The 26,075-nt window shown below is 43.2% G+C and overlaps 2 protein-coding genes across 5 annotated transcripts in view; both read right to left on the reverse strand.

Annotated features, from left to right (window-relative positions):
- The window catches only part of RNF144A (ring finger protein 144A), a 62,727-nt gene extending 48,264 nt beyond the window's left edge, over positions 1-14,463 (reverse strand). The window contains exons 1-2 of one of the 4 annotated variants that reach the window (XM_085574551.1): positions 14,218-14,352; positions 10,509-10,614 (exon numbers count right to left, since the gene is read on the reverse strand). The gene's annotated coding sequence lies outside the window, so the exon portion shown is untranslated. Of the gene's footprint in view, positions 1-10,508; positions 10,615-13,749; positions 14,172-14,217 lie in introns of those variants that run through there. The other 3 variants (XM_077782415.2, XM_031504447.3, XM_085574552.1) reach the window with 3 other exon arrangements.
- Positions 14,464-16,886: 2,423 nt separating this feature from the next.
- Positions 16,887-24,262, reverse strand: RSAD2 (radical S-adenosyl methionine domain containing 2). The gene is made up of 6 exons (XM_021551159.4): positions 23,670-24,262; positions 23,324-23,485; positions 22,662-22,891; positions 21,688-21,837; positions 20,202-20,234; positions 16,887-19,641 (listed from the first exon to the last, which is right to left on the reverse strand). Exons 1-6 carry the CDS (start codon positions 23,992-23,994, stop codon positions 19,477-19,479), a joined length of 1,065 nt encoding a protein of 354 aa, XP_021406834.1. The 5' UTR covers positions 23,995-24,262; the 3' UTR covers positions 16,887-19,476.
- Positions 24,263-26,075: the final 1,813 nt, after the last annotated feature.

Below are 26,075 nucleotides of genomic sequence, written 5' to 3' on the forward strand. Positions count from 1 at the left end.
TCTATGAATTCAGAAAACAGCAACTGGCAGAAGTCCTACTTTCACTGCAAGCTATTCCTCATTTTTCAGATTTATCCAATAGTGCTTTTTCTCAGAAATAAACCATCAGTTTAGTTCCTTTCCAACAAATACTCATAAAACTTATTTACTCAAACTAAACATGTAGATTTTAAAACCTGTCTTTTGTTATCAAATGCAGCTTGGAATAAGTTTATAGCCAAATACACAAAATTATGATCTTCCTTATTCAACTTAAGTTTTAAACAATATGTTAGTTAAAAATATTTGTATTTACTGAAGCATGCCTTAAAATTTAAAACTCCTAAAAGTATTTAATTCCTGCAACATTCTCATCCTTCTGATTTCCATTTAGAGGGAGATGTGATATGGGAAAAATATCATCCATACTTCTAGAAAAAACAGAGTAATTACTGTTACTCAGGCAACCAATGCTTGAAAAAAGTTCAGATACATGTACTCTAAAATTCTAGGCTACTGATTAGTTATTCAAGGCTACTGATCAGTTATTCAGCCAACAGCTGTGTCACCAAAACAAGGTTCCCCTCTCACTTCTTCCACATCCTCCTCACTTCTACTTTCCTCTCCTACTTTTTTAAAACAAATGTTGATTAAAAATTAGGAAAACTGACAAAAATTGTTATTGCCCTCTTCCTAAACTATCTGGACATTTCAGGAAGAAAATCAAAATTTATTTTCATTATGGTCTATCTACTTGTAAAATAAAAAAACTATTTCCTGTGCTCCAGAGTCAGAAGGTCCATAGGATGTATCAGATTCTTAACCTGAACACCACAAATTATTACACATTTACCAAGTATCCTGACAGCAAGATGAGTAGCTTTTACATGGCAAACAAATACTGCCTAGGCATACAACCTGCCTTGGGCTGGAAACCTCAAGAGATTCACCACTTTCTCTAATGGCAGGAAGGGCAATTTACCAGTTTGAAGAGCTAGAGCTGTTCACCTTTCTATTTAGCTCTTTAGACAGTGTTTCTAGTTAGGTTTATCACTCTCTAAATGGGAGGAAAAAGATAAATTTTAAAAGGAAAGTAAAAGAATTGAGTACAACACACTTTCTAGTCAAGGCAGTCAAGATGTTCATTCTCTTGTATCAGGGTATGGTTAGTACTTAAGGTGCTTTCCAACTCATTTCCTAAATTTCCACCACAGATATTTTTCATCTCTTTTGTCAGCTCTCCTTCTTAGCACACAAGTTGTGTTGGGCCAGTGCTCTAAGTCATTGCAACAGCTTCATCTGACTTAGGCATCTCCTAATCTCCTTCTTCCTCTTAAAACCTTGTCCTTGCCAGCACCTCGCTCAGCACTTCACTAACCTCTCTACCAGCGCTGCCTTCCTGGGGCCCTCTCTCCCACTTCTATCTTGCAAAGGCAGGAGAGATCCTCAGGAAACAAATAATTCTTTATCAGCAGTCTTTGCCACTCCTCCTGTTTGCTCCTGGGCAACCTCTTCCAACCACAAAAATTCAGTTTATCCTCTCTATGTAAGGACCTCATAGATTTACCTCCTACTCCCAGTGTCTCTCTCCCCCCGTTATCCAAACTGGAAATTTCAACCCTTCTCTCTGACTTTTCCTCAGAGTTATCCAGCTATTAGGTTAAGCTCTACACAGATGGACAAACTACTTATCTCCCCTCCCATACAGACTTTCTCAAGAGGCTCTTCTTAAATAGCCAGCATCCTGCCAGTGCCCCAGTCTGCAGGCTGATCATTATCTTAACAAGAAGTTGTATGTTTAAATCCTGCAGAAAGAACATACATATAACATACATAAAATGCTGTCTTTTTTCTGATCTCCTAGACAAAGAAAATAATGGTATCCTTTTATCCTGAATGATCTTTCTCCTTTTCTCAGGCTTCAACCAAATGAATCAACTTCAAGGATTTCTGAAAGGGCATAAGCAATGGTCATCTCCTGCACATGTTGCTGGGCTATTTTAACTCTTTTACTGCTATATAATCCATGTGAACTGTCCCCCAAATGCTTTTCCCATAATTTTAATAACCTTCTCAGCCTTTTCTCTAGATCATTTTTTACTAGGGTTTTATCCTGCATCAGCAACTAAGCAATTTATTTCACAAAAATGACCCTACTAATCAATCTATTCAACATTTTTTAGACATTTATCTTTGGATGACATGAAGTCTGTATTAAATTTATCTTGACAGAAATCCAGTAACTACTATTAAAAATGCAGATGGAAAAAAAAAGCAGTTGCTCACACTCCACCCTTTCCATATTACATCACTTCCAGGAATTTTTTCACCACTAGTAATTATTGTGGCTCTTTCTATCCACCTGAAGGCTTTCAAAAGACCTTTTAAAGATGTAAAAACTAGTATCAGATACAGAATCTGAGCATTATTGTCATTAGTAACACCTCTATCATGCCAGGAGAAAAATGCTTATTTTATAAATCCCACCAACCAAGGATTAAATTATTCCTATCTTCCCTTCCTATAGCAGCGCACTGATACCTTGAGTCCTGTATCCAGACTGATCCCTACACTTTTGCAGAGCTGCTGCTGTCCAGGATGCAGTCCCTGATAAATCATGTCTGGAAAACTTTTCACCAAGAAACCTGAACAGCTACATCCTGTATATATACCTTTAGTTTTACTGATCAAAAAAGAAATAAATCATTCTCTGTGGCTACTTACTTTTTATTGCAATCTGGTAAACAGCATAATTGAATGTTTGGGTTTTTTTCCTTTTTAAGCCTCTGTCTTAGAAATGAAAATGTTAAATGGCGTCTTGCCTAGGCCCAGTCCTGGAACATTGTGATTCTCAGTTTATTTCCCACAGATACCTATCTACTTGCTTATATTTTACAGCTGCCTGCTGCTCCATTCACCTGGCAGGCTTTTGTGGTGTAATGGATGCCCAACAAGAAAACTGTATTGTACAGAGCCACAAGATGACAGGCAGAAGAATTAAAAAACCTTTGTCAGCCCCAGCATAGGACCAGTGGCAGACGTGGAAAGAAAGGCTGTGGGATCTATTCTGTATTTGTGTGACAGCCCATGGGTGATCTGTTTTTCTGTGTCAGCCAAGAGTAGCCAGGAGGCACAAATGGCCATGAACTCATCTCTCTCCACTTCATCCTGTCAGAGCTTATGATGCAGCTCACAGCCTGGCAGCCACAGGGTCCAAGGACAAACACTAAAGGGCACACAGGAAAGAGGATGAGGTTTGACAGGTTATATGCACAAGAACGAATTTCAGCTTTGGATTCCCACTTTACTCACAGTGGTGACAACTTGTGATTATGCAAAACATATTCTCAGCAGCCTCCTTAGCTTTGTCAGGAGACAGCATTTCATACAGTCCTACACTGTCAGCCCTAGTCACAGGGGGAAGAGAGTGAAAGATGAGATCCCTCAGCAGCACCAGCTCCCACAGCATCCAGGAACACAACACACTTTTCAACGGGAAATTCTGTTGTGCAATAACAGGCCACAAATAAATTGAAACCCTGTGCCAAGGAGACACAGAGCTACATCCTAGAAACTTAAGCGAAATTTAAGTGTACAGCTTAGAGTAGAGAGAAGCCCTTATGAACTCTGGGTAAAGCTCCCTGCTGCACAGTGCCAGCTTAAGTATGCTGTTGCTCAAGGCAGGAAAAGAAATTCCCATGGATTCTCTGAAGCAGAGTAGGAAGCTACCCACCTGCCACAGTCCCTCCCCTCCTTCCCTCTGGTTTACATATATCACACCATTTTCTCTTGGCAAGCAATATTCAGGTTACCACAGCTCAACAGCTATTTGACTGGCTGGTTCCCAACAGTGAGGTGCTTTTCATCACATCACATGTGGGAAGATCTTTAAAAGGCTTTTTACAGAAAGCAGCTACATGATTTCATGAAAACAGAAAAGCTCAAAGCACTGTGATAAAAGGCATTTTAATAGATCCATTCATACTAATACAGGAGATACTGTGTGCTGAAAACAGGAAAATTTAAGACATTTCTAGCATGATAGGCCAGAAGATTTAATTGCTAGCTTTGCTTTGAACTTGACAGTTATTACTACTCTACTGACTCTTGGATGCACTTCTAAAGAAGCTTTGTCATTTAAAATTTTTAAGAGAAATGGTTGGATTTAACTATCAGGTTTATTATAATATATGCAATAGAAAAGCAGAACTGAGTCTTTGTGAGAAGACAATTCCCCACCACATACACACCTGCTTATTAAAAAGCTGGAATGGGAAATGTCTTCCCTGTATTTATTCTTCCCACCAATGAAGAACAAACAATCAAAATCTATGGTTAAAATAATGAAGTCACAATTACATATTCATTTTACCAGATAAGCTTTTCTAAGCCTTCCAGAAGATCCCCAAATGCAGTAACATTGACTAAATATTGTATGTTTTCCTATAAAAAGGTAGAGGTAGGCATATCACACAATTTCAAAAAATAATATAATTTTTTGGGAAAAAAAATGCTTTTTCCACACGGCCAGCCAAATTTCCTAGGGAAAAATATTAAAATAATTTGACCATAATTGGGATCTGAGTTATGTGTAAAAACATTGTAAATTTTGCAATTTCTCATAATTGTATGAGAACATAAACCCATTTTTAATTCCCTCATTAGCAAATATTTTTAAAGTTATTGTTCACTTACAAGTACTAGAGAGAAATTAAAATAAAGAAGGGTCTAAGGTTCAATCTAACCTAGAAATCAACACAGACTTAACCTAACCTAATTTTCTCAGTCAATCACAAATGGACCAATGAACTTGTCTGTAATCTCAGAAACCTTGAAACACAGAAGGTATTTGACTGAAAGAAAAAAAAGGAAATACTCTTTCATTTTGAAGACCATAGATTCACGTTCCTTCCCTCCTGAAACTTGACCACACAGGAAGTTTCTAGGTGAAGAGGAACACACCAGGCAACTCCTTTCGGGCTACAGATTGGCCCCACAACACAGGAAGAGGCACAGATGTAAAGTGAGGTGCAACTGCATTTTGCACAGGCTAAGCCAGACAGATTAACTTGGCAATGGCTCCACCACCGCAACTGGCAGTGAGCTGCACAGCCAAAATAAAGACAAAACAGGAGGCAAGAAGAAATTGATATAATGGCATTATCCCAAAGCATATACTCCCTGTAACCCTGGAACATTTGGGGACAGTCTCCCTATGTCTGTTGGATGAGAGCTGTTTCAAGGTGACTGTCAGTACTCTTCCATATCCTGTGCCATATCAGACATTTCCCAAAAGCACTCTACTAGTTAAGAGAGGACTATGCTTCTTGGATGGAAAAGGGAATTACATATGCAAATTATCTTCAGTTTTCTGCCTCAAAGCTAAGTCTGGATTCTCAAAACTAAGTCAACTAACCAACACCCCTGTCCTAACACACACAAGAAAACACACACAGGGACAGCATACAAAAAGAGGGAAAAGATCCAAATAGCAATAATCATGAAGGAAAATACAGCTCCACATACAGAGCGCACAGCCTCTTCCCTGCGTGCCCATTTATGAATTTATGACAAGGCATGCAATTCTTAATTCATAACACCACAGTCACCAAAGGCCACTCAACCTGGCTGCCTGCATGGCTAAAACCAGACAACCTTCTGAGAGGATTCTGGAATAACTCACATCTTCCCCATCATACAGCACTGCTCACTCATTGGCCTTCAAGCCTTCACACATTACGAGTTAATACAGTTTAAGCTGTACCATCAGATGTCCAACATTTGGTCATTTTTGGGACAGACTGCCCCAAAGCCACTCTTTGCATCTGCATACTTTGCATTTGTGGTACTTTCCCAGAATAGATGATATCTACAAAAGTATACTGCATTGAGAGGAAAACCACTGTATTTACATTATTGTTTTCTGAGGAATTCTTTTTTTTTTTTCTTTGACAGTTTTATTATACTCCCTAACTGTTAACATCCAAAGAAAACGTCAACATTCAAACCCAGCAAATATTTTTGGAAATAATTCATGCAAAGTATCCCTATTTCAAAATATCCTCATTTCCTTATTTCCATGTACTGAATGGCTGCTGAATAGGAAGAAAATGGAGGGGAAGAAACTGGAGAAGGCTTTTTGTATTATTATTATGAAAAGTAACTTGTTTTAAAGAAATATGAAAACAGTACATTCAGGAAAAAAAGCTCTCTGAGGGAATCTAAATGAGGGAATCTTTTCTGATCCCTGCAGACTTTCCATCACTGTAGGTATGTAATAATTTTAAATATCAGGAGCCACCTCAATTAAAGAGAAAGTCAATTTGGCCTCCCTAAGAACATAATGATGCAAATCACAGAAGGTTCTGTTACAAAGCCTTTTTGAGCATTCAATAAACGCATTAAAACATGATGTGCTTTATCTGATGCACATATTCAAAAATTAGGTGTCCGTATAAAATAGAAACATGAGTCTTCAAAATTATTCTTTATTTTCTTGTTACAGCATTTACTGTTTACTGGTAGTGGAGTTCTACATATTTTCACTAAATTAAAAAAAAAAAAAAAAAAAAGCCCAAAGAATGTCCAGGAACAATCTTGTTGAGTAACTTCTGATTTCTCCCAAAACACAAAGACTTTAGCTAATATGAAATACCTAAACTCAGGTCTACAGCTGCCACAAAGAACATTTCCTACACATTTCTAGGAGGACCTATTTGCTGATGGACAGATATTAACCTTCAGCAGCCTTTCAGCAATTTCCAAGAGCGTAGACACATACTGTTTTTCATTTAATCCTGCTTGTTTTAAGCTTTCTTGACTGTAAAGACCTTTTTTTAAGATAATTATTTCCTCTCTTTCCTGTAAAGCTCCAGATACTGTGAATTCTTCACAACCAGTAGGGCTGAATAAGTCCCAAGTTAAGGCAATCACACGGAAATTCCCTTGGTATTGAGAAAACAAATAGATTTTGACATTACTACTTGAGGTGATTTTAATAAGACATCCTTATGTTCACATATTGTTTTACCCTGGAACTCTCTAGGTTATAGTTTTAGTAACATCCTGTCCAGCACAGCACAAAAACTGTTTTGTTTTGCAGGGTTTGTTGTGGGTTTTTTTTTCCCCTCCAAAAGTAGCACCATCTTTGCCCTTGCACAGTTCAAGATAGAATTGGTTGGTAACACAGTGAAAATACACTGTCATTTTAATGAAAAGGATAGGCTCAGTCTCATGGGGTAAGAAATGAAGCTGCACAAGAAAAGATACCAAGGCAAAAGGAAGAAAGCAGATTCTCACTGCCCTTGCAGCAATCCTTTCTGAAGCTGCCACTGACAGCAGTGTTGCCAGCCAGCAAAATGGTACATCACTATTATTAGCACAATGAAGGGGGCACAATGGTTTGACTCTTCCTTATATTGACAGCTGTGGTGAATCATCCCATCCAAAATCAACTATTCCTACTAATAAAATTGCAAGGACATGCCTGTGTTGTTTCAATACAGTACAAGTACAGTATAGTATTGACCAATATAGTAGAATCTGGCAGGACAGGAAACAAAATCAAACCAAAGAAACCCCCAAAAAACCCCATGCAGACCTTTCAGAGAAGACAAAGCAAAACAGTAAACCTTCCAAAAAAAAGCAGCTCCTGGAAACACATTCATCTGTAACTGTAAGAAAGCTTCACAACAGTAGTCTAAATTGAAAAGAAGGGAACACAAGTCAAACATTTTATTTCATTCAAATCTGTGAAGTTCACCTTTCTAAGAAGGTAGCAGAAATGTGAAGTGTCTGATGCAAATATTTAGCACTAACTGACAGTTTGCTAAAAAGATAGCACATTCTTTGGATTTATGAGTTGTCTATTAATTTGTCATACCTTGATTTTTGACTACGTAACATGAACTGAAATTAGAACTACCCTTTTGCTCCCTCTTAAGTGATATTTTTAAGACAATGACAAGCTAGAATAAAAGAGAACAGAAGACAGAGAAATGGCTTATCACACTCCTAGCAACTCTACAGATGTAAAGGGGTTAAGACAGTAAAACCACTAAGAACTATTACGTTTCACCCTCAATAAAAGGCAGTGGTAAAACCTTTAAGAATGGATTTTCAGACATAAATCCATGCAAAGTAAATGGCCAATGCTGCTGTTCCAGTGCGACATCACATCATGCAAGAAAGGAGAGACTTGACGTTACATATTCTGAACACCACCACAGCTGATGCCCAGTGACAGCAACAGTTTGATGGAGACAAGCTGTAGAAGTGAAAAACTACAGTAGAGGGAAGACGAACTCACACTGCAAAGAATGGCTCCCTCAGAGCCACAAGGATCCAAAATACAGGGCAGAACCAAACACACAGAGCAGAGCCCCAACAGCATGGAGCAGTGCCAGGGTCAGCAGCACTGCTGTGAGCAAGCTTCACACAGCACCAATTCTTCCAGCACAACCTTCCCAAGGCCAGCGACTGTCACATCACACGGCAAATAGAAACAAACAAGCTTGTAGCCTTGAGACAAACTTACATCCTGCAGGTGAGTATGAATGGATGAGCATCCATATACCCTGAAGGTTTTTAAGTGCTTACCATCAGAACTACAGATAATAAACACTACACCCTTACAAAGCGGCTGGCTTCAGTTCCTGTAGCAACTACAAGGTTCACCACCACGTTGTGCTTAACCTGCATCATTTTCACTTCTCAGTGATTAACAGGAAGAGAGGACTGTTCCCTTTTACCCGAGGCATAAAGCTTATGTCAGCTCAGTGTTTGGAGCAAGCCAGAGCCCAGCAGTCTCCAAGTGTGGTCCTAAGGATCAATGAGACCAAACAACAAGCTGGAATAATCAAACAGCCCATTTGAGCTGGCAGATGCATCCTAAATCTGTGACTGAGGTTATCCTACCTCTCACAGCTTTCCAACGACAGTGAGACCTAATGAATACTATCACATCTTTGCTAGAAAGCTAGACACATACACACAACTAAAACAGTAATTGACACCAGCAAAACCTGGTTATTTAAAGTAGAGAAAAAGCACCAAAAACCTTTCAAAAATACAAGTTGTCAATAAATATCGGAAGTACCAAAAAAAAACCAAAAACAAAACAAAAAAAACCCAAAACTGGAAGCTCTAATAAAAGCTAGGGCTCGGTTTGGTTGGTTTTATTTAAATATGGGCTGCCTTTCCACAAATCTAACATACCTTATACTCCCTCAACATGTATCTTTTGGTCAGCACTTTTTCCACAGAAGTAAGAATAGACAGTACACATCAAAGGTAAAAGTAATGTATAATTAATCTAAGAAAGTAGGTGTAGGTGTCTTCTCCTCTAGGCTCAACTGCATGACAGGAAATATATTATTCATGAAAGAAGATAATGGTACAACATTAATCAAGTCAGCATGACAAGACAAAGACCACAAGATGTATTCAACAGATAGCAGCAGGCAAAAGTGATCAGCTAACTGAAAGGTTCACACAGAGTCTGTTTACAGAAAACAAACACTAAGGAGAAATACAGAAATAAGACTGAACTGTTTCAGTTTGCATCCTATTAAGTCTTGTTCCATTTGGGGAACAATCTTTATATGATACAACTACAAAGAAAGTTTCTGGGTGTCTAAAGAGTTGCTATTACAAAGTGAAATTAATAAAATAGTTAAAACAATTATTTTAACAAACAGGAATTCACATAAGCAGGGCAGGTATGAAGAACAATAATAAAATATTTTTTAAAAACAGTGAATCTTCCTCATGCACTTTTTGCCGTATTATTAAGCTACTTGGGGCTAAAGACTAAACACTTGCTCTTCAATAGCATTCAATAGCATTGCAAAAATATTCAGAAATGAAAGAACAGTATAATTTGAAACAGTGTCAAAAAATAGGAATACAATATAAGTTGATTTGTAAGCAACTGGGCCAGTAAAACCCAGTTTCCTAGGAATGGGTCAAAGTTGCAGGAAGAGTTCAGACTTCAATTTGTCCTTCAGCATGGATCTTTCCATCTGCTGAGGCTACCTACTGCCAGAAAAGGTGTAGGTTTATTGGACATAAGCTACCACCCTCTCACAAATGTAATTGGAATTGCTCAAAAGGTTTAGAAATTAAGAGCAACAATGAAAGTCAGACATTCACAGAGAGTTGTACGCAATCTCTATTTTCTCAGAAAAGCAGGCTAAAAAATATATACACTGACTGCCCATAGCTTGGTCTTGAAGTTTCTGTTATGAGACCGCATTGGAGACACAAGCCTGACCACACAAGTCACAGAGCACTGCTCTCATTCTGTCTGGATAGATGCATTTCTTAAAATGGGAATAAAGAGTTGAAGGGAAAACTGTAGGAATAGAAGGAAACCCAGACTTAAAAATCATTCATTTTCCTCCTAAAAGGACAAACACTGTCTGAAGCATCAGGCTCAGAAAAATACAGTTACTTTACAGAATGCAGCAAGACCCCTCCTGTCACGTGTCAGGGAGGGGGCATTTGGGCAAGGAACAGACTCTGCTCACCCATATCACCACAGCCATCCTGTGTGGTCACTGCAGAGAGGCAGTCCTGACTGAAAACATTGGGTGGGAGGACAGGAGGCAACCACTTCTGATGCTTCTGTCAGACCTGCCCCCATCACAGAAATGAAAAAGGTAATTTATATACATACACTGCATAAAATGTTCTACACAGCATATGCTTTACATACATACACATAAAAAAGTACACATAGAAGGAAGTTAGTATCTCTGAGATTATAAAATCCACACACAGATTCTCATCAGTGATCAAACATGAAGAAAATCAACTGCTGAACAACAGAAATAATAAGTATAGGAAGAAGCTGATAATGTATCTGATTAGCAAGGGCTAATGATGGATTTTTGCCTTAATATATTTTCCTAATTCATTTTCATATTCCTTGTATCTCATATTCCTGGCTAAATAAAAGTTGTCTGCAAGGACTGGATGAGTAGAACAGTAAACAATTCTTATGCTATGTATGATCTATTTAGTAGAGAGTAGAGTTGAGACAAAGGCTGGTCAGCTGAAACTGCCTCCAAAAACCATAGGGATAGCTTTCACAGCTTGTAGTTCAAAATGGAGTTTTATGGTTAGATGAAATAACCTATATACTCCAGAAACAGAACAGCCAGTAAAATTTCCAAGTGAAAATCAAGAATAATGACTCCAAAACTATGAAATCTGGCTGTTCACAAGCAAAGCAGTAATCAATGCAAATAAAGCTGAACATCTGTGTACAATGAAAAAAATTACACCTGAACCTGATAAGTTAGAATTTAATTTTCCAGACAACCTGCAAGACCTCTCCACATTCTGAAGTATTTCAGATGATCCATTGGACATCAAGTCTGTATTTATAAGCTTTAGTGCATTTTTTTCAATCACATGTCATCTGCATTCAATATAAACAGGATGAAGTTGTTTTGAACTGTCAGAGAATAACAGCAAGGTGTTTCAATGCAACCAAGGTGTTTCAATGCAAAGCTAGCACTCACTTGATATTCTATGAATGAAAAGGTGAAAAAGTTGCTGTAGTAACAGTCTGACAAGATATTCTGTCTTCACAGTAAACAAAAAGTTACCAGACATACTGATTCACCTTCTCTGTTCCTCTTTTTCTTCAGCCTTTTAGAAAAGACACTTAATGGTGTTATCACTATAAGTGGCCCCATCAGCAAACAACCAAGCTGTTTGAAAATCCATTTTATACTATCTTTGCCAGCTCCAGAATTTGCTGACTACATATAGAGAAAAACTGCAAGCATTTCTGATCCCAGTTGATTAGGAAATACGAAAAACATATCACTTTGCAGCAAGCAGCCAGAAGACCAAGTCTATTTTCAACAGCTCCTTCCCCCCAGCCATCAGAAGTGAAAAACAGACATTACCATTATGATCTTTTTGTCAGATCTCCTTCAAAATGAATTTTATGAGCTTGTTTCTGCAAATCAATACAGAAAAGGATCTTGCCTTATAAAAAGAACAGCTGACCACAGCCTAAGTTAGACACAGCAGAATCACTACGCCACTCCAAATGAGCAGTGGGTTAGTTTGCAATTGTTTTCCATTTCCTTTTTGTAACTCAAGATGCAAAAAGGAACACAATGAAAAGCAAGTCTTCTAATCAATCCAAGACTACTAACTCAACTGCATAACTATTGATACTAATCCACAGGAAATATGGTAAGTGTAACAGGTTCCAGTTCCCCTGCTGCATCAGGTCTCTAAGAGAAAAAAGGTCTGTGCTCACCGACCAGGCTGCAGGATGATCAGAGCCATTATTTTTCCCCGAATCAGCACTGGGAGGGCAAATACAAGTTTTCTGCCAGCCTATGAGAGCATTCTTGTAAATACAGCATATACACTGAAGCCATTCATACCCACTCTATGACACTGCAGCCAAAACTCACATTTAAGACAGCAGCTTTGTCCTTTGGCTTAACTGAAAGAAAAGCTGTCAGAAGTTATAAAAAATTCTACATGAAATCTGACAAATACTTGGAATACAGTATTGGGGAAAAAAAAACAAACAAACAACCCACACTTAAAACCAAAGACCTTAAGCAACTATATAGTCTTTTTTCCCCTACAAATTATTGTTTTAAACTACTGAATCAGGAAAAAAAAAAAGTCCATAAGTGTTACTTCTAATAGTGTAAATGTGTAACTTTTAAAACTGTGCTTCAAGGGCAAAAATCTACCATAACTGCAGACGACAAACACATGATTTGATCTAGCAGCACCTAGGCTATGAATCGGTGATTTAGACATGAGGGGAAAACAACCCTGTTTTACATAAAGGATGGCTTATTGAAAGTAGTTCTATCAAATTGAAACACCTATCATTGTAGTATTATTTCAATCACAAGTGGTTTTCCCCCTCATAATACATAGATTACACAAGAGGATAATGATAATGAGACATAATGGCCAGGGAAAGTGGGGGAGTAAAAAAATAAAACTTCATCCCAGGGGGCAAGGATCGCTATGGGGAAAATCCTGTCTTTTTCAAGACACTCCTAAACAAAAGGAGCTATTTTTCCCTCCTACCACTACCTTTCTCACTTGATCTTGCTTCTCTTGGGTATTTAACAAGCTTCCTGTCAGGACACCTAGACACCTCACTGCCAGGAAAAAATAATCTAAGTTTTCCCACACTGTAAAGTCCCATTAAAGTATAAACTAAGCATTTTCATTAAAAGGCACACATTTTCCCCTCACTGTACTACAACCTCACATACTCTTTTATCCCCGCAACTACACCTTCACTAGCCTCTGATGCCTGTGAGAGAAGCACACGCAAGAAGACAAGCCAGCCACCAGCAGTTTAAAGTACTGATGTAATCTCCCCAGTAGCATTCTGCCCAAGAACATGTAACTTCAGTTTAGCCACTCCTGGGCCAGCACTGATAAGCTAATGTGAAATGGAGCAATCCATTTCCCAATGTAAACAGCTGTTTGGCTACACGGGGAACAGTATAAACAAATGGATCTATTTATAAATCATCATTTATGCTTGTTGTAGAACAGGAATATTATGTTCCAGGGCAGAAGTGACAGTATTTCCAAGAATACAGCAAGAATTCAAAGAGCTGGTATCTTCTTCCATCAGCCTGCCCTGCTGACACTCCCTGTTCCAGTTCTGTAGAAGCAATACACACATGATGCAGGGCCTGATCTGTTTAGCAGCAAGATACCCTTGATCCAGCGGGTGGGGAGACAACCTCATTGTCGTACCTATGGGTTCTTCCAACAGCTCAAAAAAAAAGTCAACACCACTTCAGCTCAGGGAAGGAAAACCCGAGCCTTACTCCTACTTCTTCCACCCCTGCAACCCAAACGATGCGGCTTCTCCCCGGGCTGCACACTCCGCTTGCACGTTGAGCACGGCTGGGGGTGGCACTCCACAGACCCCTACGCTCATTATTTCCCCCGCCCGAAGAATGGCCACTGCGCTCCAGGCACTGGGCTCCTTCGAGACGTTCGCGCTCCTTTATGGGAGCGCCAAGACAGAGCACACGCGGGCCGAGCCGCCGCTGTCATTCCGCCCCCGCCGCGGCGCTCCGCCGGCAGCCTGCGCCCCGCAGCCGGGCACCGCTCCCGACACGGCCACGGCCCTTCACGTAAAGGGCTCGAGGGTGCCCCGCGCCGCCTCCCGCCGCCCCCGCTCCCGCCGCGCCGGCTGCCCCGCCCCGGGCGCCTTACCGTGACCGGCGGCAGCCCTGCGGCGCTGCCCCCCGCTAGCCCGCGGAGCCGCGGCAGCACGCCGCCGCCCCAACCATGGTCTCCACCCCCCGCGGAGCCGGAGTGTGCGCGGCGGGCGCCGCTCCCGGTCTTTTCTCCGACGGGGGAGGAGGAGGGTGGGGTGAGGGCGGGCGGGGGCGGGCGCGCCCGCGGCGGGCGGGCGCCATTAACGGCCGCGCTCGCGCCGCCGCCCACTTTGAAGCGGCCGCGCCGCGCCAGGCACAGCGGCGCCCCCTGGCGGCGGCGAGAAGCGCCTCCCGCCGCGACGCGGGGATCCCGGGATTTCCCGCTTGGCAGCGCCGCCGGCCTGGGCGTGCCGAGCCGAGCCGCGCCGCGCCGCCGGTCGTACCGTGAGGCTTTTCATCTGCTTGAAGCAATAGCACCTCGGGTTGCCTGAGCCTGACGGGCCAGGCTCAGCAGGTCCGCCAGCGGCAGGGAGAACAACGGGACTGGTTGAGCCGAGGAGGCGGGGGGTTTGTCCTGCCTGCCAGGGAAGGGAGGGGAAGGCACGGGAACCATGACGGGCACGGCTGTTCTGCGGGAGCTGTCCGAGCTTCCCGGGTGTCGGTGTCAGTGCGGAGCAAGGGCCGGTGCTCCTGCGGCAGGCACGAGGCACGGCAGGAGCCGCACGGAGCGGGGAGGCGAACGGGAGCTGCCTGGCGGATCCATCGGGCACTGCCCAGCCCCGGGCACGGGGCACGCTCAGCCCGGCAGCCCCGGGCACGGGACACACACAGCCCGGCAGCCCCGAGCTCGGGGCACGGTCAGCCCGGCAGCCCCGGGCTCGGGGCACGGTCAGCCCGGCAGCCCCGGGCTCGGGGCACGCACAGCCCGGCAGCCCCGGGCACGGGGCACGCTCAGCCCGGCAGCCCCGGGCACGGGGCACGCTCAGCCCGGCAGCCCCGGGCTCGGGGCACGCTCAGCCCGGCAGCCCCGGGCTCGGGGCACGGTCAGCCCGGCAGCCCCGGGCTCGGGGCACGCACAGCCCGGCAGCCCCGGGCACGGGGCACGCTCAGCCCGGCAGCCCCGGGCACGGGACACGCTCAGCCCGGCAGCCCCGGGCACGGAGCACGCACAGCCCGGCAGCCCCGGGCACGGGGCACGCACAGCCCGGCAGCCCCGGGCACGGAGCAAGCACAGCCCGGCAGCCCCGGGCTCGGGGCACACACAGCCCGGCAGCCCCGGGCACGGGACACGGTCAGCCCGGCAGCCCCGGGCACGGGGCACGCACAGCTCGGCAGCCCCGGGCTCGGGGCACGGTCACCCCGGCAGCCCCGGGCACGGGGCACGGTCAGCCCGGCAGCCCCGGGAACGGAGCACGCACAGCCCGGCAGCCCCGGGCACGGGGCACGGTCAGCCCGGCAGCCCCGGGCACGGGGCACGGTCAGCCCGGCAGCCCCGGGCTCGGGGCACGGTCAGCCCGGCAGCCCCGGGCACGGGGCACGCACAGCCCGGCAGCCCCGGGCACGGGGCACGCTCAGCCCGGCAGCCCCGGGCACGGGACACGCTCAGCCCGGCAGCCCCGGGCACGGAGCACGCACAGCCCGGCAGCCCCGGGCACGGGACACGCTCAGCCCGGCAGCCCCGGGCACGGAGCACGCACAGCCCGGCAGCCCCGGGCACGGGGCACGCACAGCCCGGCAGCCCCGGGCACGGAGCAAGCACAGCCCGGCAGCCCCGGGCTCGGGGCACACACAGCCCGGCAGCCCCGGGCACGGGACACGGTCAGCCCGGCAGCCCCGGGCACGGGGCACGCACAGCTCGGCAGCCCCGGGCTCGGGGCACGGTCACCCCGGCAGCCCCGGGCACGGGGCACGGTCAGCCCGGCAGCCCCGGGCACGGAGCACGCACAGCCCGGCAGCCCCGGGCACGGGGCACGGTCAGCCCGGCAGCCCCGGGCACGGGGCACGCACAGCCCGGCAGCCCCGGGCTCGGGGCACGGTCAGCTCGGCAGCCCCGGGCACGGGGCACGCACAGCCCGGCAGCCCCGGGCTCGGGGCACGGTCAGCCCGGCAGCCTCGGGCACGGGACACGCACAGCCCGGCAGCCCCGGGCACGGGACACGCAGCCTGTCACTGCGGCACTTGCTGCTGGGCGCCCTCACACCACCGCAGTGTGCGGGGGATGGCAGAGAGGAGGTAAAAAGCAAGTATGCTCTCACACACAGCCAAATACTGTGAAAAGCTCAATTTGAGGTTGTCTAGTACAAGAGTTTACCGAGCCTGAAGATGGAAGATGAGCTTGAGAAGCTGCTTGTCTTCAGTCTTCTAAATAGACTGGCTTTTCTCTCTTATTTACCATAACAGAAGATAATCTTATTTTTGTCCTCGGATATTTATGGATAGCTGTGCCCTTCGTGTCGGCTGTCATCTGAATAGCACAAGGTATTTGAACTGTCTTCTCCCAGCACAGACCAGTCCACTCAGGCTTGTAACAAGTGCCTTTCATCGCGAGGAGAATCACCACCATTGTTCTCCGTTCGGCCTCGATGCTGCCCTTGGCACCGTGCAAGCAGCCCCCATGCTAAATACAGACTAAATGCATCCAGAATTATAGATCTCCTGTGAATGCAGCCACACGTTCTGCTAGTATGACTTGTATTACAGAAAAAAAAAAAAATACAGACAAACTTAGGAAAATAGAAACATTTATTGAAAGGTGCAACACAGTCATGAAAAACTTAGCACTAATTATTTAACACTATTGGTCCAAAATAGATCATTTGTAACATTCAAATATATCAGGATCTTTCACACTGAATAAGAGGGCATGCTAAAGTGCATCTTAAGTGACAATTTTACTTGCTACCCAAGGTATAGGCACAGTTTTATCAGAAGTCATCCTCCCAAACACTCATTCTTTACATTTTTTTTACAAATAGAAACAATTGTATGTTAGTAGAATGCAGTGTGAGTTCCTTCCCAATTCAGCATCTTTAGCAAGTGCTTAGCTGCAATACTATGATATTATACACAAGGATACAATTAAGCATATCTGTGCATAAGATATAAATTTAATTCTGACTTTTCATCATCACAACATAGCTGTAATCACTAAGCCTGGGAGTAACCCTGTTGAATTCCATTTTATTTTTCTAGTCCCATACTGTGTAATTAAAGCCTAAAGTCCACTTTTTGTCCAATAGGTACTGTGTTTATAATTTTTTTTTAAATAAACTAGATTCACCAACTGTAGCCAAATTTTTGTTGGTTTACACAACAATAAATGTGGCATATAAAAATGCCAATAGCTGTTCATTAACTGAAATCACTCTCAAACTGTGAGTTGCACAATGTACACAACTCATATTTCCAATGTACATAACTGATATTTCCTTTGAAAAGGAGTTTCACACAGAGCAGAAACCTTTTACTAATTATTTATGGTAACAAGAGGTGATACGAAAACATTTTAAGAAGGTAAGAACACAGAACCTTTTAACAAAAGCCCTCTTAAATGTCTGTGCATTATTTACTGGATTTTGACATTTTCAGCTCCTTCTTGTTTCTCTTGCAGTTTCCTCTGTAGGCACAGAGGAAGCAAAAGAATAGCCATTTACAGGGTAAAATGCAAAGCAAAGAATGGCAGGATTTCTGGATCTGAACAGGAGTTTGTGTACCTCATATCTGTGTGCTGTGCTACAGCTGGCATTTTCTGCAGAAACTGCAGGGTTGTAGATTTTTTGGTACATTGAAGCATTAAATCATTCCCCATGCTGGGACTGAGATAGCAGCAAAGGAAAATGCTTATTTTCTGTTGTGGTGTAGGTACTGAGGAAGAGACTAGATTCAATATTTGAGTGGGGGAAAGTCAAACCCCAGTTACCTAAATTTGCACTGCCCATAGAGCCAGGGAGAACTCCAGCCAAGGTCAGTGAAATAGCTGCCAAAAGACTGTGGGGTTACGGTGTGTGGGCCACATTTTAAATGTCACTTACTGTTATTGCAAGAAAAAATATACTGAAATGTCAGTGTCTAGGAAGTGTTGTGATTGCAAAATGCAAAATACAAGGGGACAGAAGAGCACCACTGAATATATTTACTGTTAGGATAGTCAAAATAGAAACTGAAGGAATTATAAATGGAAAATTTTTCACAGAATATTCAGAGGAGTACTTTCCTTTACACAGAAGTAACAGCTCCTACTTAAGCATTTTCCCCCTTCAACTTTGAAGATGCATTAGGGGAATGCAAAACATCTCTTTCAAAAACGTCTTTAAAAAATCAACTAGCATTTCCAAAAAAATGGAAGAAGGTGTCATTTTCTCTATGTGATACATTTAATGCCTGCTGGCTCCCAACTGCTGTAAATATTTAAATGTGTGAGACAGTCCAGACATTGAGTTCAGTGGACAGGATGAATGAGTAGTGCCATCTCACTTCTGCTCTGTGCAGTGCCTATCCCTGTGCCCTTCAGACAGAGGTAGGATGGAATTAGTTAAATTTGAAAACCTGCAATTATAAAGCCATAAAAATTGCCCAGAAAGCAAAAATGAGGGCAGTATATTAGAGATTTTTCAGGTGTTAGGGATTTTTTTTATTTTTTTGTATTTTATATTTATGCTACCTGCTCTTAAAATCAAAGGCAGCTCTCACAAAAACAAATTAGTTTCATGTAAAGTCTGCAGGTTTATAACCAGCAAGCTAATTAGTTACTGAGACAAGCAACCTTTAAAACAAGGTTGCTTGATATATGAACTTTGTTGTTTGTAGTTTCATGACTTAGCAAAATAAAAAGCTAGTATGCAACAGAAGATATATGTTAGGTTGTTCTACATGATATTAAATAGTTTGAGAAGGAATCTTCATCAGAACTGTATGCCTACAGTTTGAAAATAGTTTAAAATAATAAATCAATATTTGCAGATGAAAGGAAAATAAAATGAATAAAACTAATAAAATGAAAACAATGTTTCACTGTAAATATTTGTTGTAATAAAGACATTGCCAATGTGAAATATGATGTTTATCATTAGGTAAAATGTACCACTAGGCTTTAGGATGGACGAATACAATATTTTCTTCATGACTAAAAATATGCTTTCACAGAAAATTACATCCCCCAGCATTTCTGCAAATATCATGTATGTATGCAGATGAGAGGAAGATCAGTCTGTGTAAAATACCAAGTGTAGTTAAAAGCATCAGATACAAGTATACACTCACCTATAAAGATACACCTATTTTTACAGAGTGCACTGCCCTAACTCTATATATTGAGTCACCAGTCCAGTTTCATATCTGCTTTACTCCACACATACTTTCCTCCTCTTTTTAGGAACATCTTCTCATCAAATCCACTAAATTTTATAGCTGCTTCTACACCAACATCCAGGATAGACTTGGAAGGTTCCTTCCGTCCATTTCTACAGTTTAGAAAACGCATCTGGAACGTGAGATAAATAAGATGATAAGATGTTAGAAATTCAATTTGCAAAATCTTAATTTTTCTACAGACTTAAGCAAGTTGCACTGCAAAGTTCCACCAAAGCCTATGTAAGTGTACGAAGAGGTTCACTCTAGTCCTTTGAAGGCTTAGAAACTCATGGTTAGATATGTGACATATCTTAGCAGGAACAAAGCAGTATCATAATTCTTGAAGACTAAACGTTGTCACTTCAGTTACATGTAAACTAGGTGGGCACTCTGAAACTTAACTTTCAGGGCAAGTTCTGTATTTTTATATTAAAGAAAAAAAGCAAAGATGTCCTGCAAATCTAGACATTTACACCTTAAGATTTGTGGTACATGCAGGCTGATGGCAATGCCTCCTTAGGTCGTACTGTACTGCAGTTCACAACACTTCTGATGGGCATAAATCACATCTTTTAGTTGTACTACATGGTCAAAATGTTTTATAGAATGCAGAGTAAATTAATGGTTATCACTGTTGTATACATACATATATATTAGCATACAAATACCATGTATCAAAAAAAGACTTACATATTCATCCAGAATGAGGTATGAATCTCTCATCTGTAATAGATCAAAAGAAAAAATTAAATTCATGTACAAATCAAAATTCTATTCTACTGAAAAAGGAGGAAAAAAAAAAGCAGACAACTTTTCATTCAAGGTCTGATACAAATCTTTGAAACAGCTGCTGTATCACCACTATTTCAGTGAGCTTGGATAAAATTTATAGAAATAAATGACAGAGTTATTAGAAAAACTTTATTTATGAATAATAGGACCTCTCCAGTGTCTAAGTGGAACATGGGTACCCAACTGGAAAAAGATGTTTTCAATAGTATCCAAGTTTTCTATTAATCTCCACACCAGAAGAACTTAAGAGTTTTGTATGCTGGAATGATTATGCCAATTTCCAAACAACTGATATGACCATTTTAACTGGGATGTTTAATTATAACCCCACCAAACAAAGGTGTTCTGCTATCTCAAAGGTAAAAGAGTTCTCAGGTCTCCACAAAGAAATATTTCAGCCAACAGCTGAAATAAGACAGGTTTGCTTAGTTAAATGGGCATCTCCTAAATCCTCCTTAAAATTCTCTGGATAGCTGGAGCCTGCTGCTGTGTATAACAGGAAATCTGATCAATTTGACGTTCATCTTTCACATAGGTGTACCAGAAATCAGAAACAGTCTTCTGGAATCAAACCTACTTTCTTAACCCTTTCTCTGATGAGTGCATGAGTGCCCCCTCTCACCAAATGCCTTAAATGATAACTTGGTTCAACTTGCTATTTCTTCACTTAATACATAAGCTTTCCTAAAAGTGAGTCTTCTAACTCTCCTCATCCCATGTTTAGGGTCTGTAGGCATTTACAAAGTGGCCTGAGCTCCACCCTTAGGCACCAAAGTCCTTTAGTGTGGTTAATGTAAGCTGGATGGCAGCAGATCAAGTTAACTGGTAGGCTCTGCAGAAGCACAAGGAGTCTTCTCCTGAATAAAGAGCCTGAGTGAGAAATCCAAAGGAGTTCAGACAGAAAATGTTAAAAATGCCACTTTTTTGTGAGAAGGATTACCCAAAAGTACTATTAGTTTGGTACTGCTCCTCAGTTCCCAATATAATGTTGGTTGGGATGCTGTCTTATTCATGTAGGTTGATGACACTGGCATAATGTCAATCTCTACTAGGAAACTATACTTAGACTATTGTGTTTACGTTAACTCTGAAATTTTCAGGACCTTGTGCCCAACTTAGGAAGAGTACTCCCACTGGTGTCCACAGGAATAGGAACAATGGGTTTTTCCTCTTCCACTAATAACTTTGTTGTCAATGAAAAGCCTTAAAAAAAATCAAAAATCTTGGCTTCTACCATAAAAAAACCAATTGCTGATAAAGTTGTACTGCACTTCTTCTAAGCCACTTTTAATAGGGAAAGTATTAATTGCCATTAAAGTTTCTTGTTCCTTTCAAATATTCTAGCATTATTAAAAAAGTTACAAAGGGACAATTTAATTTTTACCTTCTGATTAGATTCAGGTACCAAGCAGGAGACATCTTTGTGGCGATCCAGGAATCGATCAAAGTCTTCATCACTGATAACAAACTTTTCCGCTTCTCTAAGAGCATCCTCACCACTGTTCTCCCCTTCAATAAGCAGGCACTGAAATACCTGAACAAAGAAAGCACCTGGTTAAGATGTTATGTTTTCACTTGCCTTGAGGATAAGAGACTTCAGTCTCAGTAACAATGTCTTTAATTTTTCTGTCAGTAGAGCCAAAATGACACAACTTGTGATAACTCAATACTCCACAAGGGGCATGGTGCAGATTTATTTTTTGTAAATTAACATTACAGAGTTCTAAATGTTATAAATTATGATTTTCCTTACTATCTGAGATTTCACTTACAGTGTTTTTTGGGTTTTTTTTTTTGTTTTTTTTTTTTTGAGTAGCTCTGTGTCTATAACAATATCCATGAAGCAAATAATGAGAAATTCCACAAGTTCTCCCATATTTATGTCATATTATCTCTACCCATTTTCAAACTTATTTCTAGTAAAAAATTAATAATATGTGTCCGTTAATCTCTAATACTCTGTAAGAGAAAATTAATATTCACTTATATCTTGCTAACAATGTATTGACTTTAATGTATCATTGTTCAGTAATTTTTCCTAATTTTCTCTACACCATAGCATAGTTTCACATGCTAAAGGCTTTCTGTGTTAATTTTAATATACTAAAACAACCTAGATCTACACACACTGAAATTTTCTGTACATAACACAACCAAAAAAAGATTATGGAATTGCTGGGCCCCATTTAAGGGCAGAATGAGATAGAACCTATCTCAGCACCATGCAGCATTGAGAAGAAGGCTCCTAACACCAGCCCAAGCTGAAGCTAAGATTCAGGTCAACAGAGGTTCAGATGACTCCAGGACTTCATTTTTTTTCTTTGAACAGGAAACATGTGTTGTGTAGTACTTTCTTACCTTCCAGCGCACAGGGTTGAGTGCCTTGATCTGCTCGTTCATGTCTTCTTCAACATTAAATCTGTTTATGACTGAATTTATTTTAAAAGCAACTGCATACTCTCGGCACCATTGCCTCAGCTTATGCAGATTTTCCACATGGTTCTTCTTTCCTTGATGACGGCCAATTAAAACGTTGACATCCTCATCAAAACTATCACATGAAATTGCCAGAATATCTAAATATTCACCTGGAAACAAGTTTTGAAAATTGATTAATATCCAGTCCATCAGCTAAAAGCTGTGAGGACTCTGCTCACTTTCACTTCCTTGTCATCTGTCACAAAATGCCATGTAAATGCAGTTCTGTGGAGTCATCCTATCAACCACAAAAGCCACATCAGTATTGAAACACATAGTTTGTGTGTGTGTGTGTCCCCAGCATTATGGAAAAAGGTGGAACTATTGTTTTATTACGCTATTATACCAAAAGGTTTTTATGGTATAATGCCTATCTTTACAACAGATAATCAAAACTGTTTCACTGGTAATTACATTTCATTTGCATTTACTAAAAATTGAACACTAAGAAACCATCTCCCACTTGCCCTCAAGCTCATCCATGGGTGAGGCTGCCCCATGGAGGCTCCCCAGCCCAGCTGTGCCCAGTGTTCCCTCCTTACCGTACTTCTGGAACCACTGCTTTCTGATCAGGCTGCCATTGCTAACAATGCTGACACTTGGCAGCTCCAGCTCCTGCTTGCAAAACTGGACCAGTTTGCCTACAAATTCGCCTCTGTCATGAAGAAACGGTTCTCCTCCCGAGAAATTGATTTTCTCCATTCCTAGAGCAGGACCAAAGAAAGATGCTATGAACCTCTGCTGCCCAATGCCTGCTCCTGTTCAATGTTATCAATGCCCCAAGGCAGCGGGACGAGGGGCATCCCCGGGATAACTTTTTCCACGGCACTTGGTCCTGCGGGGTCCCCATTCCCCGGTTCCCTCCGGCCCCACCTCGCCTGGACTCACCTCCTTCCTTGAGCATCGCCAGCCCCCGCTTGGCCTCCTCCAGGGGCAGCACGAAGGAGGTCTTGGCCGTGTGGAAGCAGAAGCCGCACTTGTAGTTGCACCGCCGGGTGAAGTGGTAATTGACGCTGGTGGGCGTCGGGGGCGCGTCGTCCCATTCCTGCTCCCGCTGCGGCCGCGGGGCCGAGTCCCGCCAGCCGGGCAGGGACAGGGACAGGGACAGCGACAGGGGAGCCAGGCTCCAGCACAGCGCGCCCAGGCGCCCTCGCAGCGCCGCCAGCACCGCCCGCCCGACGGACAGCAGCCGGGACAACAGGGCCAGCTGCATGGCTCGGCTCGGCTCGGCTCGGCTCGGCTCGGCTCGGCTCGGCTCGGCTCGGCTCGGCTCGGCTCGGCTCGGTCGGCTCGGACCCAGCGGGATGTGCTGCGGGTTTGGACTCGCCTGGGCACAGTTCGACTGGACTTGATTCGGCTGGGGTCAGTTCGGCTGGTCTCGGTTCAGTTCAGTCCGACCCGGCTCGGCTCGGCTCGCCCCGCAGGCTGCAGAGAGGTGTCCGGAGCTCCGCACTTAAATGTGCGGTGACCGCCACCCCTCCCCGCCCATCCCGCCGCGCCGCGCAGAACCGCGGACAGCTTGGTTTCGTTTTCCCTTCTCCCAGAAGCGAAACTTGGCTCCGAGACGCGGTGTTTTCCTCCTGCCGCTCGGCCCCACCCGTGGCCCCAGAGTCCCCACGCTCCAGAGCCGCTTCTGGAGGCCACATGGTGGTCTGCGGCCACCGCAGACCCCGCCGCTTTCCTGGGGCTGGGAGCAGGTTTGAGCACCTCTGGGTGTGAGCGGGTCTGGAGCCTAGGACCCCTTTTGGTGTGTGTGAGGTCTCAGTGACTTCGGCTTCTTGTCGTGAAGCAGGGGGAAAAGAGAGCTTGTACAACCGCACTGCACCTTTGTCAGGCATTCAAGAGCTCCTGTAAGTTTAAACAGTTTTGCATCGAAAGCAACCCAAGGGAGGAAGCCTGATGACTTCAGATGCATTAAAAGGAAGTAACTGCAGGTTTTTTAATTCTTGATCTCCAGTAATGCTCCTCAAGTAAAGCTACTGCACCGAGTTGAGCACATGGTTAGCCTTAACAGCAGCAATAGTTGACAGCCTGAGGTGCAACACTGGTGGCTGCCCACTCCTGGTAACACCAGGAGGGACCAGGACAAAGCTTCCAGTTTCCATATTCCACAATTCCTTGATGGTACAACAGATACTGATGAGAAGGACCCCCTCCATGATAATACCGGTTGCCATCTTCAGTCTTCCAGTGCGTCCAGACACACCAACAGGATTGTCATGGAATTTCAGCCTCACTTTGTCTTCAGCCAGCCTGTCCTCACTCTTGCATGGGCTGTTTGGCATTGCCACTACTGCCAAGGTAGAGTCATAATCAAATCTTAACACCTTCCATGTTATCAATGGCCTAAAATTGAGCTTCCCTAATTTACATTGACCAGTCAATACTGCTGATGTAGCCAAGCAATCTTGCCCTCATGTTTTCTTCTTTTTATTTCCCCTTTTTTGCCTTAGAAAAAAGGGGTAGAACTATCTTCATTCTATGCAATTTTCATGAGAAACAAAACCTGCTTGTGAATAGGAAGTGTTAATTAGGCCTGTCATTGGCTATTGTCAAATTCCCGTCATCTTTCCTTCAGTCTCCTGGAGGTGATTTTCTAGCTGAATAATGTCTGGATCAGTAAAAACAATTTTGAACAGTTTTTATTGTTTGCATAGTTTTTATTGTTGTCTCTATCAGCTGTTTCTTGCTGGAGCAGGTTCATACTAGTAGGGCAGAATGAGAAACTTCTTGCTGTCTCTGGCTCCAGTAATGTCCGCTCACAAAGGTACTGCTGCAACATGATGGGAAACATCTCACTTCTGAGGCTTTCCAAAATGGTCTCAGAGGCTGTCAGCAGAGATTATTCCAGCAGGAGTTAACCATGTGCTCTTCCAGTTCCTTGAGGTTTATGTAAGACACAAGATTAAGGATAAAAGCAGGATATTTTAATAAATAAAGAGTTTGTTGGTCACAAACTTGAAAATATGATTGGAAATGGAGGTGGATAAGACAATGCAAATTTAAAGTGAAATCTGACATTGGAGTTGATAATTGGTAGCTTCAATGTTTCAGTTAATATGGAGAATTCTGATATGCCCTATTTCTCCTCACTCCATACATCTCTTCTGTTGCATGGTAGGAACCCTATTTCATTTCTTATCTTGTTTGGCCTCAATTCAGATTCCTTTCTGTCCTCATTCATATCCTTTGTTCATGTCAAGTTAAGCCAATGCAGTTGTATGAACTACAGCCTTTTTTCTTTGAGGTGGGAGGCTCATGACTAGCCCTGAGCTTGTTGCCTAGCACCTCAGC

This window comes from Lonchura striata, chromosome 3 (assembly GCF_050655825.1).
Source record: "Lonchura striata isolate lonStrDom1 chromosome 3, ASM5065582v1, whole genome shotgun sequence".
In the NCBI taxonomy this organism is placed as follows: Eukaryota; Metazoa; Chordata; class Aves; order Passeriformes; family Estrildidae; genus Lonchura; species Lonchura striata.

What these genes read in the sequence shown, in the direction of transcription:
- RSAD2 (XM_021551159.4), bottom strand. Translation starts at nt 23,994, where the DNA reads ATGCAGCTGGCCCTGTTGTCCCGGCTGCTGTCCGTCGGGCGGGCGGTG. An exon ending in GCAGTGGTTCCAGAAGTACG is followed by an intron (nt 22,892 to 23,323) that starts GTAAGGAGGGAA and finishes ACTTGTTTCCAG; the next exon opens with GTGAATATTTAGATATTCTG. An exon ending in ACCTCATTCTGGATGAATAT is followed by an intron (nt 19,642 to 20,201) that starts GTAAGTCTTTTT and finishes CTCACGTTCCAG; the next exon opens with ATGCGTTTTCTAAACTGTAG.